This window comes from Dermacentor variabilis, chromosome 2, assembly GCF_050947875.1.
Source record: "Dermacentor variabilis isolate Ectoservices chromosome 2, ASM5094787v1, whole genome shotgun sequence".
Classification (NCBI taxonomy): Eukaryota; Metazoa; Arthropoda; class Arachnida; order Ixodida; family Ixodidae; genus Dermacentor; species Dermacentor variabilis.
The window spans coordinates 263,422,622-263,435,230 of NC_134569.1; the positions used below are offsets into that span (position 1 = coordinate 263,422,622).

The 12,609-nt window shown below is 47.2% G+C and overlaps 1 protein-coding gene across 1 annotated transcript in view; it reads right to left on the reverse strand.

Annotated features, from left to right (window-relative positions):
• Window positions 1-12,609, reverse strand: part of LOC142570780 (alcohol dehydrogenase class-3-like) — a 705,744-nt gene that overhangs the window by 92,477 nt on the left and 600,658 nt on the right. The window contains exon 7 of the mRNA XM_075679113.1: window positions 4,851-4,981. Coding sequence (XP_075535228.1) covers window positions 4,851-4,981 — 131 coding nt within the window. The remainder of the gene's footprint in view (window positions 1-4,850; window positions 4,982-12,609) is intronic.

The window sequence follows — 12,609 nt, forward strand, 5'->3', positions numbered from 1 at the left end:
TTCTTTGGGGGTGGTGAATTCGGTTGTTTCTACTGTAAGCTTTGCCGTCCGGCTTCAGGCTCGTAGTAGTGGCAACATGATTCATCCCTGGTCAGAATTGTAGGAAACGGTCAGAATTGTAGGCAAGAAGTCGTCACCCTCATTGTGATACCGGATTAGCTGAGTCAAGGCAGCGCCGAGCCTCTCCATTTTCTGACGGTGGTTGCAAATCTTGGGCATCTATTGCAGACGCAAGAGCAGATAACTGAAATGCTAATGAATTATGGTGTGATATGAACCGTGACTGATGTTTGCAAACCCTGCCAATTCACCGACGCTTATCCTCTGATATCGTCTGATCAGCTCATTAACCTTTCCAGTTTTGTTGGGAATGATGGCACCGTGGCTTTGGCTCGGTCTTGTATCTTTGCAACTTTCACGTCCTTCGTTCAACCGTTTGCTCCAGCGGTTCACAGTGGCCAATGAAATGCAACGTTCAACGTACACGAGGATTGCAATGTGGGCTTGTTGGTAATTCATCTTCAAGGGGAGTACGGTAGCGCGATTCAAAGACGGAACAAGAGATGACACAAAGCGCTGTGTGTGTCTCTTTGTTTCCTCTCTTGTCCCGTCTTTGAATCGCGCTACCATACTCCCCTTGAAGGTTCAACGTACATGGCAGCAATACGGCGACTAATTTCTTTTTTGGAAACAACTTCAGCTGTAAAAACCTCACGACACCATTTGAAGTGTCCATTAGTCACGCAACCATGCTCAACCCAGTTTATGAGAGCACTAAATAGCCTTTATCCTCACACCTGCGTGTCACTTTTGTAAGTGAGACATGCCTGTTTGCTACGCACACACCTCGCAGATAGTGAACCGAACCATTATTGCGCAATGTGGGTTGGCTCACTTTCCTCTGACTCGCCCTCGTGCACTAAAAATTCGAAGATACGATGGAATAAACAAATCTGAAGATATAGCTTGATAAAGGGCAAAAATTGACACTGGAAACAAATTTCCCTGCACATGTACACCAAACTTCCCCACAAAATATTTAAATATACGTATAAGTCTCCAATAAATCTACGTATCTAAGAAAAAGTCAGTGAATATAATGCGTCAAACAAGGCGAATAAACATGTTGCGCAACACCACCGATTCATAGATCACAGCACCCCCTCTCTCCACCCGCCCTGATGTAATGCGCGACAGGAGGCAGCGCGCTTCCTCCCCGCTTTTCTCCGTTGCGCACGCAAGACTGAGCCGTCGTCGTCGGTTCACCCATGCCACCCGCCCTGCCCCACGCTTTCCCTCACACATACAACATGCGGCACGCGGTCACCATGTTATCGCCCTTGGACTGAACATGAGTGCGACGGCGATGGCAGGAAGGCGCCTGGAACGTCCATGTAATTGCAATCGCAATAATATAATAAGAGTATCCAGCAAGTGAAGCGTCCCGTGGGCCATTACCACGGCAATAGACGAAGTAACAAAATTGAAGTTTCACCATGCGGCAATTCGCTGCGTCGCAACAATGTCTTTTCTTTTATTTTGTGGGGCAGGGGCACCGAAACGAAAAAATTACGCCAAGGAAAGCATGTTGGCCACAATCGAACACCTACTTTGGGCACCTGTAATGCGGCTACCGAAGGAATATCGAAGAAAACGTGAGACGCTCGGTCTACGGAGAAGCATACAGATACTGCTCGGTATCCTACACCTGCGAGACAAGACTTTCCGGAGTGGTCACGCTCAAGCGAATGCATTGCAATCCGTCGAGTCCCCACAGTGATGCCGGCAAGCGACTATTGTTTTTTTTTTCTCGTGTGCCAGGCGAAAATCCACTCGGCTAGAGAAAAACGAACGCGCACCGAAGTGTGCCGCGCGGTGGGCGGGCAACACGAGAAAAACGCATGCGCTCTGGCTGGCTCCGGCAGCACGCGGGTAACGAGAACAAAAAAAAAAATGAAAAGGCTCAATGCTTGCTCGCGCGAATACAAGTCAAAGTATAAAAATGAATAAGAACGTAGTTACCTTTGCTGGCTTTGTCTTGACATGAATGTTTTGGCGCAGGTGAGAAAAAAAAAATGTTGATATTCTTTTCTGTGGCATGGCGGCGAAGATGAACCACCACAACGCTTCGTCTCATCGGACCTCGCTGCGTGCTTTGCCAACTTGGCTGGTAGTGTGTTGATTTGGCTGTCTAGTTGTAGGGTCCGATCTACGACTTTAGAAACGTCATTGCAACTTTCGCGTCAAATGTTTCGAACAATGTTAAACCCACAACATTCCGGAATTGAAAATCTGAAATACCAATTTACAAATGTCACTGCACCTTTCGCATAAGAAGTTAATGAGGATTTTATACCCACGAAGTTTCGGAATCGAAATTCATGCGTCCCGTAGATTTCGCCGCCTCCGCTAGATGCCGCGACGAGCCCGCTTGACATCAAGACGCCCTTGAGACTTTGTGCTCGGATGGGGTCGCTTGGCGTTACGTGACTCCCGGTGCATGGGCGTTTCAGCGAAATCCAGCCCCATCTCGCAATGTTCGCGGTGAAACGTCTTTTCGAGCGTAAAAAAGACATCCTTGACAAAGTCAAGCATAATTTCCGGCGCTGGGGTTGTTTCGGTCGGCGGTGCATGACAAGCTTCGGGGAGAGGCTAGAGCCCCATAAGCCCCCCTCCCCCCCTCTCCCGCTACACCCCTGGTATCTATTAACGATGTACAATAAAGATTCGCTTCCTAGTTGCACAGTGTCTTCGTCTCCTTCTGCTGTTCCATGCGGTCTCTTACGCTTTACCTGAAGTCTCAATTAATTTGTCACTGCGCGATGTACTACATGCCAAGTGCAACGTCTGCACGCGGATGGCGTACTTCGTTTCCAGAAGTGCGTTGTAGCGCCGAAAAAGACAACATATAGCAAGCGAGACGGGACAGGCGCACTTCTTGCTTTTTTAGATACACGGGCGTGAGATGCGTGCGTGCCTCACCTATCTTTCATCCGAATTTTTTTTCTAAAAATCCTCGCGCGTATGTGTGGTTGTTGCTACCTATCTTCATTTGTCCTTATATTCATTCGCATACGCGATGAATAAACAGTTGGAAGTTGCGCCTGTCCCGTCTCGCTTGCTATGTGTTGTCTTTTTCGGCGCTACAACCCTCTTCTGGAAACATGCACCAACTAGCACCCCAACAAGTATTACTCTGCATAAGGGTTGAAATCTGGGCCAGTTGGTACATACTGGAACGAAAAAACCAGTCAAAAACACAAAGGACAATAGGAGAGGTTCACACCACAACGACGGGACTATCAACTGAGGTTTATTAGAATCGGAGTAGTCCCAGCAAGGCCAGCAGAGCATGTACAGCTGCATCATCGCTAATCACATAGCATGAAAAGACAAGAAACGCATCTATCGTATGATAGATGGCGGGGCAACTGAACGTAGGAAACTTGAAGTTATGCCGTATGTGCATAAAGTGAGCCACAATATCAAGAAGGTTGCCGCCAAGCACGGAGTAAGTGTTGTGTTTTCTGCCCCTTGTAAGCTTTCGGGTCTGTGCTCGCGCATTTCTCGAGGCAGGGCAAGGAACCACGTTTGCACAACGCAGCATGAAAACCTTTTTATGGCATGTGCTGCAGGGGTTGTCTATAAGTTCCCTCTCACGTGCGAAAGATTTTACATAGGCGAAACCGGTCGATGTATTAATGACCGCCTGCGCGAGCACCACTCCTCCCTGGAGTCAGATAACAGTGCAAACTTGCCTCGCCATTGCAATGGGTGTGGTTGTTATCCTTTGTTTAGCAATGTGACGATTCTTGGTAGGGGCAAGGGCAAAGAAGAGCGAGAAATCTTGGAAGCATAATACATCAGTTTATCAGGTGATGACTGCGTTAGTACAACCTTGGTGCGCTTACTTGAAAAAGAATTTGAATTTCTAAGTCGGTCACGATAGAAGCGTTTCTTGTCTTTTCATGCTATGTGATTAGCACTGATGCAGTTGCGCATGCTCTGCTGGCCTTGCTGGGACTACACCGATTCTAACAAACCTCAGTTGATAGTCCAGTCGTTGTGGTGTGAACCTCTCCCCTTGTCCTTTGTGTTTTTGACTCGTTTTTTCGTTCAAGTATTACTCGGCGTACTTCGTGTTCGTTCAACACGAGCCCGTCTCACACTGACTGCCTCGCCTATTTCCTGCACGGGTCTACGCCAAAAAAAGGAGCGAAGGGAAACGAATAAGTGATTGCTCGGTGCTTAGGCAGGAACACGCATATCGCTGCGACTCGCAAGATTGAGTGCTGACATGAAATGAATATCTTATCATAGATTACTTGTACTTACGACACCGAACCACAAGAATCAAACATTCGCAAGGAAGTATTGGTGTCATTGTGTCATCGAACATTGTGCTAGATCTTGAAAGCCAGGCCACGTTACACGGCATTTTAAGCAGGAGAGCCCGCGAAGGTATTTCAGCATTACGTAATAGTATAATAAATCGCGCCATAATACCTATCCTTATGAACTTTCAGCTAATAGCTAACTCTAAAGAGCATGCACTTCTTTAATAAGAAGGCCTGGTGTTTAATGGTCGCTTTATTGCAAGTTGGGCCACACCGGCTTTATATCATCTGTGCATATATACTCTGAAGTATATTTTATGGACGGTTGGCCAAGTTCACTGTCTATTGCGAGACAACTAATCGGCGAATTTGGCACAGCGCTCATCAAAGTGAATAAACATGAAGTGTTTTTTTTACTATTACCTTGAGGTATAAAGAAGAGCCTGTCTGTAGAGGACTTAGTGTGCTCATTCGGGTTGCCACACGCATCCTCAACAGTAAGCTGCATCTCACCATTGCCTGAACGTTGCCGACGCACTCGAACGTGTAGTCCAGTCCGCCATCCACTCTCTGGCCGATGTGGTGCGCTATGGGTATTGCGAGCGAGTAAGGGTTCAGGCATTCGGTGCAGCCGAACTCCCGCCCTGCTTTTCAAGTTGACATGGAAGAGAAAGTAAAGGCGCAATTAACCGGCACACATTGGAAGCATAAGCAGCCACGAATTACTGTCTCGTAAAACAAGACGTGCCAATTTGTCACTACAACTATGTGCCCACCTACTTCCCTCGTATTGAACCAAGTGACGATATGCTGGATGTATGTGTTCTTTGTGGGAAGGCTTTTTACGACCGTCCTCGTCTTAGCGCGTCTTACAGTCACGCGCGTTTTAGGCAGTCTTTGACCCCCATGCTTGCGAGCGAAAAGGAATACGAAAGCAGTAGCGAACTTTAGACACTCAAGGCAGATATTACGTCAACCTTAAGTGACACAATAATGCTCGAGAACGTCTAATGCGTGAATATTATTCCGAACAAATATTTAGTAATCAAGAAATTGCCGTAAATGTAGGACACGATTTGCGAACCACCGGAAAATTTAAGTACTAGCTCGATGACGTAGGTATTCCTCATTATAATGCAGTTATTAGTACTCAACCTATCGTAATAAAAGATAATTACAATGCATTATAGGCAGGAAAAATGCAACTTGTCTATTTATATTCGATGTTAATAAAATGTAACCCGTTGAGATTAGCCTTCCTCGAAAGGTTTCGTTTTCGTGCGATTCTGCGCCACCCGCCGTTTCGCGTTTCAATAGTTTTCTTATCACGTAGTTCTGCGCTGATTTTGCTGCCTTGCCAAACTCGCACAAACAACTAATAGCACAGAATTCGGCGCCCATGTGATGTTGCGGCATCGCCGAACGACGGTCCACGCGACTGGACCAAAGACTGCGGCGAATCCGCAAATCTTCTCTCTCTCTCTCTCTCTCTCTCTCTCTCTCTATATATATATATATATATATATATATATATATATATATATGGTGGAATTGCGGTAGAGCATTGCTATAGTGCCTAGAATATACTGCCAGTATATTCCAGGCACTATAGCATTGCACACGTAATGCGAAGGTAGTGGGAGTGTTCGCCACCTGCGGCAGGTTGGTTTTTCATCCCATTTCATTTGCATTAATTCATCGTTTTTTATTTCATATATTAATCACTAGTAATTTTCCCTATATATATATATATATATATATATATATATATATATATATATATATATATATATATATCAGGGCATTGCAGGAATCACGCTCGTCCCGGTGGTAGCACTTCAAGGTAAAGAGTGAGACATACGTTGTCCTTGCACACTATATGCCTGACGTTCTGGCTAGTCCACCAGCCCCCACGTCTTAAATATATTGTTACGGGCTAGTACCTGTGTAGAGAGGGCTTATTGGGACGCAACCGACGGTCCTGAGAGCCATCCGAGGTTGCGTTATCGCTAGGCGAACGTCTTCTTCTTCCCTCCCTTACCCTGTGTCCTGTTATTGCTGGCGGCAAATACCCAAATCATACAAGACTTTCACACTTGTAACACATCTCCCCGCGTCGAAGACGCCCACCGGGCAAGTGAAACAGCATATCGATCGGCGCAGGGTTTCAAGCGAGCAACATGAGTTACTTTAGTCTTTGAAGAACGTCGACCATTTGAAAGGAGATGCGCTATGTGGTACCCCAATTCGCTTATACCATCTAACACAACATAAGGTCTAACACAGTGCGCGAGTAGTTGTTCGCACAACCAAAGTTTTTTGGTAGGCGCCCACAGCCACACAAGTCACCTGGATTATATGTGATGTGTCGGTGTCGGCGGTCGTAACGTGCCTGCCAGCGACCTTCTGAAACACGAGTGCGCAAGAAAGCAAGGCGGCGGGCTTCTTCTGCAGGACAGATGGTCGCAGATATGCAGGCATCATTGTGCTTCATAAATTGGAAGGTCGTATCAAGGGTATAACGTGGCGGCGGAGCGTAAATGCGAAAGAAGGGGCTGTAGCCGGCAGTTTCGTGCTGGGTGGTGTTAGATGCATAAGTAACAAAAGTTAGGACGCTGTCCCAGTTGTTGTGATATGTCGAGACGTACATGGAGAACATGTTCGTGAGAGTTCTGCTGGTTCGTTCTGTGAGGCAGCTTGTTTGTGGATGGTACGGCGTAGAGTGTCAAAAACTTTAACGACATATACGAAGCATATATACGAAAACATATACGAAGCAAACGGGTGTGGCAGCGGTGGCGTAGAGGTACAACAGCCGCCTCGCGTGCAAGAGGTCCGTGGTTCGAATCCCGGTGCCGCGCCATTTTCCACCGGGTTAAAGAAAAGTCCCCGTGTTGATAAAATTCCATAAACAGGCCTGGAGTGTAACCTGATCCCGGTGACCAGAACCGGTAACGCACTCCCTCACCAGAGCATGATTGGGCACCCTGGTGCAGTACTTGGCTACAACCTCCTATATGAACACAACAATCAAACCCTGGCCCTCAGTCCCCAGCAGCTGCGAAGTAACTGACCAGGGCGGCGGTCAGACCTGCGACGCAGCAGAGGGTGTTAAGAATCCCTGACTCCGGACAGGCCACCATTGGAATATGAACCTGGCAACGCTTGACGCTAGAACGTTATATAGTGAGGCGAGTCTAGTACTGCTATTGGAGGAATTAGAGCGCAGTAAGTGGGATATAATAGGGCTCAGTGAAGTAAGGAGGCCAAAAGAAGCATATACAGTGCTAAAAAGCGGGCACGTCCTGTGCTACCGGGGATTAGCTGAGGGACGAGAACTAGGAGTCAGATTCTTGATTAATAGGAATATAGCCGGTAACATACAGGAACTCTATAGCATTAACGAGAGGGTGGCATGTCTTGTTGTGAAACCTAATAACAGGTACAAAATGAAGGTTGTACAGGTCTACGCCCCTACATCCAGTCATGATGACCAGGAAGCCGAAAGCTTCTATGAAGACGTAGAATCGGCGATGGGTAGAGTGAAAACAAAATGCGCTATACTGATGGGTGACATCAATGCCAAGGTAGGCAAGAAACAGGCTGGAGACAAGGCAGTGGGGGAATATGGCATAGGGACTAGGAATAGAAGGGAAGGGAGGAGGGAAAGAGATAAGAAGGCAGGGAGGTTAACCAGAATCACGTCCGGTTAGCTACCCTACACCGGGGAAAAGGGAAAGGGGGAACAAAGATAACAGGGAGAGAGAGGAGGGAAGGAAAGAAGGAAATTGCAGTGAGTTAGCTGACGTGTGTGGTCTAATGAAGCAGGGGAGAGTTATTAGTAGACTTTGCAGAATAAGTTGCGGATAATGAATACCTTCTTCCGCAAGCGTGATAGCCGAAATTGGACGTGGGGGAGCCCGAACGGCGAGACTAGAAATACAATAGACTTCATACTCTGCGATAACCCTGGCATCATACAAGATGTGGACGTGCTCAGCAAGGTGCGCTGCAGGGACCATAGGATGGTAAGAATTTGAATTAGCCTAGACCTGAGGAGGGAACGGAAGAAACTGGTACATAAGAAGCCGATCAATGAGTTAGCGGTAAGAGGGAAAATAAAGGAATTCCAGATGAAGCTACAGAACAGGTTTTCGGATTTAACTCGGGAAGAGGACCTTAGTGTAGAAGCAATCAAAGACAATCTTGTGGGCGTCATTAAGGAGTGTGCAATAGAAGTCGGTGGTAACTCCGTTAGACAGGATACCAGTACACTATCACAGGAGACGAAAGATGTGTTCAAGAAACGCCAACGTATGAAAGCTTCTAACCCTACAGCAAGAATAGAACTGGCAAAACTTTCGAAGTTAAGAACAAGCGTAAGACAGCTGACATAAGCAACTATAACATGAATAGAATTGAACATGCTCCCAGGAACGGAGGAAGCCTAAAAGCAGTGAAGAAGAAACTAGAAATTGGCAAGAATCAGATGTATGCGTTAAGAGACAAAGCCGGCAATACCATAACTAATATGGATGACATAGTTCAAGTGGCTGAGGAGTTCTATAGAGATTTATACAGTACCAGTGGCACCCACGACGTTAATGGAAGAGAGAATAGTCAAGAGAAATTCGAAATCCCACAGGTAACACCGAAATAAGTAAAGAAAGCATTGGGAGCTATGCAAAGGAAGAAGTCAGCTGTGGAGGATTAGGTAACAGCAGATTGGTTGAAGGATGGTGGGCAGATTGTTCTAGAGAAACTGGTCACCCTGAATACGCAAAGCCTCATGACCTCGAGCGTACCGGAATCTTGGTACCCTCGAGGTCGCTAACCTAAACGCTAACATAATCCTAATCCATAAGAAAGGGGACGCGAAAGACTTGAAAAATTATAGACCGATCAGCTTACTGTCAGTTGGCTACAAAATATTTACTAAGGTAATCGCAAATAGAATCAGGAACACCTTTGACTTCTGTCAAGCAAAGGACCAGGCAGGATTCCGTAAGGGCTACCCAACAACGGACCATATTCACACTATCAATCAGGTGATAGAGAAATGTGCGGAATATAACCACCCCTTATATATAGCTGCGGGCCACGTGGGAGCGGCCCGCAGATCTGCCCTAGGGCAAAGCTTCTCAGGACCTTGTAATTAAAGTTCTTTATCTGTCTGTCTGTCTGTCTTTCTGTATATAGCTTTCATTGATTACGAGAAAGGGTTTGATTCTGTCGAAACATCAGCAGTCATGGAGGCATTACGGAATCCGGGTGTAGACGAGCCCTATGTAAAAATACTGAAAGATATATATAGCGGCTCCACAGCCACCGTAGTTCCCCATAAAGAAAGCAGAGATAGAGAGAAAAAAACATTTATTCGTACCATCGAGCTAGTTGCTCTTGAGGTCGAGTGGGTGGTGTCGTCATTCCAGGACTCCACTGGCCATGGCTGCTCGACGTACTTGCTGGACGCGAGCTTGTTGTCCCGCCAGGGTATCGCCGGTCAGCTGTACATCCCACCGCTCAAATGACGTGCTAGGAGTCTTTAAGTGTTGAGGTTTGCCCTCGCACCCCCACGAGATGTGAAAGAGTGTAGGGCGTGTGTCGCCGCACCAGGGACAGATGCCGCGATATGTATGTGGGAATATTTTACTGTATCTGTGTAGGTTTGGAAATGTGTTGGTCTGTATAAGTCAGAGAGCTACGGCATCTTCAGTGCTGAGCTTTTTGTGAGGCTGAGGATAAATCCTGCGATTGAGTCGCTGGATCTCGAGTCGGTCGCAGTAATTGGATGGCAGGGCATGAAGGTAAAGGGTGGGGATTGATGAGACGATTGGTCTTGCCCCGCTCGGTTGATTAGCGCTCGAGCTAGGGCGTTCGCCCTTTCGTTCCCCTGCAGACCCGCGTGACCCGGCGTCCACGTGATTTGATGGTACCCTTGCAGCCTCGGGCCTAGAATCTGAGCCGCCAGTAGCGGTGTTCATCCGTTCGTAAAGTTACGGCAAGCCTGTTGCGAGTCGGTAAACAAAACCCCAATAAAGAAAGGCGTCAGGGAGGGAGATATAATCTCTCCAATGCTATTCACAGCGTGTTTACAGGAGGTATTCAGAGACCTGGATAGGGAAGAATTGAGGATAAAAGTTAATGAAGAATACCTTAGTAACTTGCGATTCGCTGATCATATTGCCTTGCTTAGTAACTCAAGGGTCCAATTGCAATGCATGCTCTCTGACCTGGAGAGGCTCAGCAGAAGTGTGGGTCTAAAAATTAATCTGCAGAAAACTAAAGTAACGTTTAAGAGACTCGGAAGAGAACAGTAATTTACATTAGGTAGCGAGCCACTGGAAGTGGTAAGGGAACACATCTACTTAGGGCAGTTAGTGACGGCGGATCCTCATCATGAGACGGAAATAATCAGAAGAATCTGAATGGGCTGAGGTGCGTTTGGCAGGCATTCTAAGATCATGAACAGCAGGTTGCCATTATCCCTCAAGAGAAAAGTGTATAATAGTTGTGTCTTACCAGTACTCACCTACGGGGCAGAAACCTGGAGGCTTACGAAAAGGGTTCTACTCAAATTGAGGACGACGCAACGAGCTATGGAAAGAAGAATTATGGGTCTAACGTTAAGGGATAAGAAAAGAGCAGATTTGGTGAGGGAACAAACGCGAGTTAGTGACATCTTAGTTGAAATCAAGAAAAAGAAATTGGCATGGGTAGGACATGTAATGAGGAGGGAAGATAACCGATGGTCATTAAGGGTTACGGACGGGATTCCAAGGGAAGGGAAGCATAGCAGGGGGCGGCAGAAAGTTAGGTGGGCGGATGAGATTAAGTAGTTTGCAGGGACGACATGGCCACAATTACTACATGACCGGGGTTGTCGGAGAAGTATGGGAGAGGCCTTTGCCCTGGAGTGGGCTTAACCAGGCTGATGATGATGTTGTAGTTGATGATGACGACGAAGCAATTATTCAATCGCATCTGCAGTTAGCTGTCGCCCACGATCGCGAATAACGACTTTAAAAGGCCAGTGTCTGAGAATGATAAAACGTTACGAGAAAAGGCTTACGGCAGCTGCAGTAGCCGATGGTATTGCAGCCGTCTCACAGTAGCATGTCAGGTGGTCAGTGCACACTATGATCCAACGATTTCCTTTAGAGGACTGTGGAAACGGGCCGAGAAGGTTGATGCCGAATTGCTCGAATGGAGTCCTTGGGTGTGGCACAGGGTAATGTATACCAGAAGGAGTACTTGTGAGACGTTTGCGACGTTGAGATGCGTTACAGCTAGACAACGTACTGCCACGTCGTTTGACGCATATTGGGACAGAAAATCTTTCTTCAGCACGGAAAAGCGTTCTAACTGCTCCCAAAAGATCGGAGGTTGGTTCGTCATGCATAGTCCGCACGATGGAAGTGTGCAGACTTTTCGAGACCTCTAGGAGATATCCTGAGTCTGTGGTAGAATAGTTCTTTTACAGAAGCCCATTACATGTGCGAAAATTATTGGCTCTTGATTTCTGTTTGGCAACAAGCAGCTGTTTTAAAATGCCGTCGTTTTGCAGCTCAGTCTTAAAGGTATGGAGATTAGTAAATTCGGGCTCTAAGGATACGATGTAGTGGTCAAAGTTGCCGCGTCACAGTCCGTTGCTAGACGCGTACCCACGACAGCCAGGCGGCGTTGGCGTGCTGTCGACCGCTTTTATAGCCAACGGTGAAGTCGTACTCCTGTAGAAGGATTGTCGAACGTGAAAGCCTACCAGATGAATCACGCAGATTGACGAGCCGGCACAAAGAGTGATGGTCTGTGACGATGGCGAAAGGGCGTCCGTACAGGTATGACCGAAAGCGCTGTACTGCGAAAATCACCGCGAGACATTCCTACTTTCTGACAGTGTAATTGCGCTCGGGCTTGCTAAGAGTGCGACTGGGTTCTTTAGTGTCGAAGCGTTGAATAAGAACAGTGCCGACACCAATACTGCTAGCATCCCTGTGCAGTTCTGTGGGGGCCAAGGGATTCAAGTGTTTGAGAGAGAGAGAGAGAGATAAAACATTTATTTTTCATGGGATTGGGTGACTTCCTCGTAGGGTGGAGCCCTTAGTTCAGGATCCCATTGGCTCGCGCCACTCCTCGTGCCCGCCGGATAAGCCGTCGCTGCTCTTGCGGGTCTGACCTGGTCAGTGCAGTCTCCCAGGAGGAAGGTGAAGATTAAGGAATAGCGGAGTAACCCGGAGGGTGTGGGCACCCTCCGGGTTACCCCCCTGTTCCC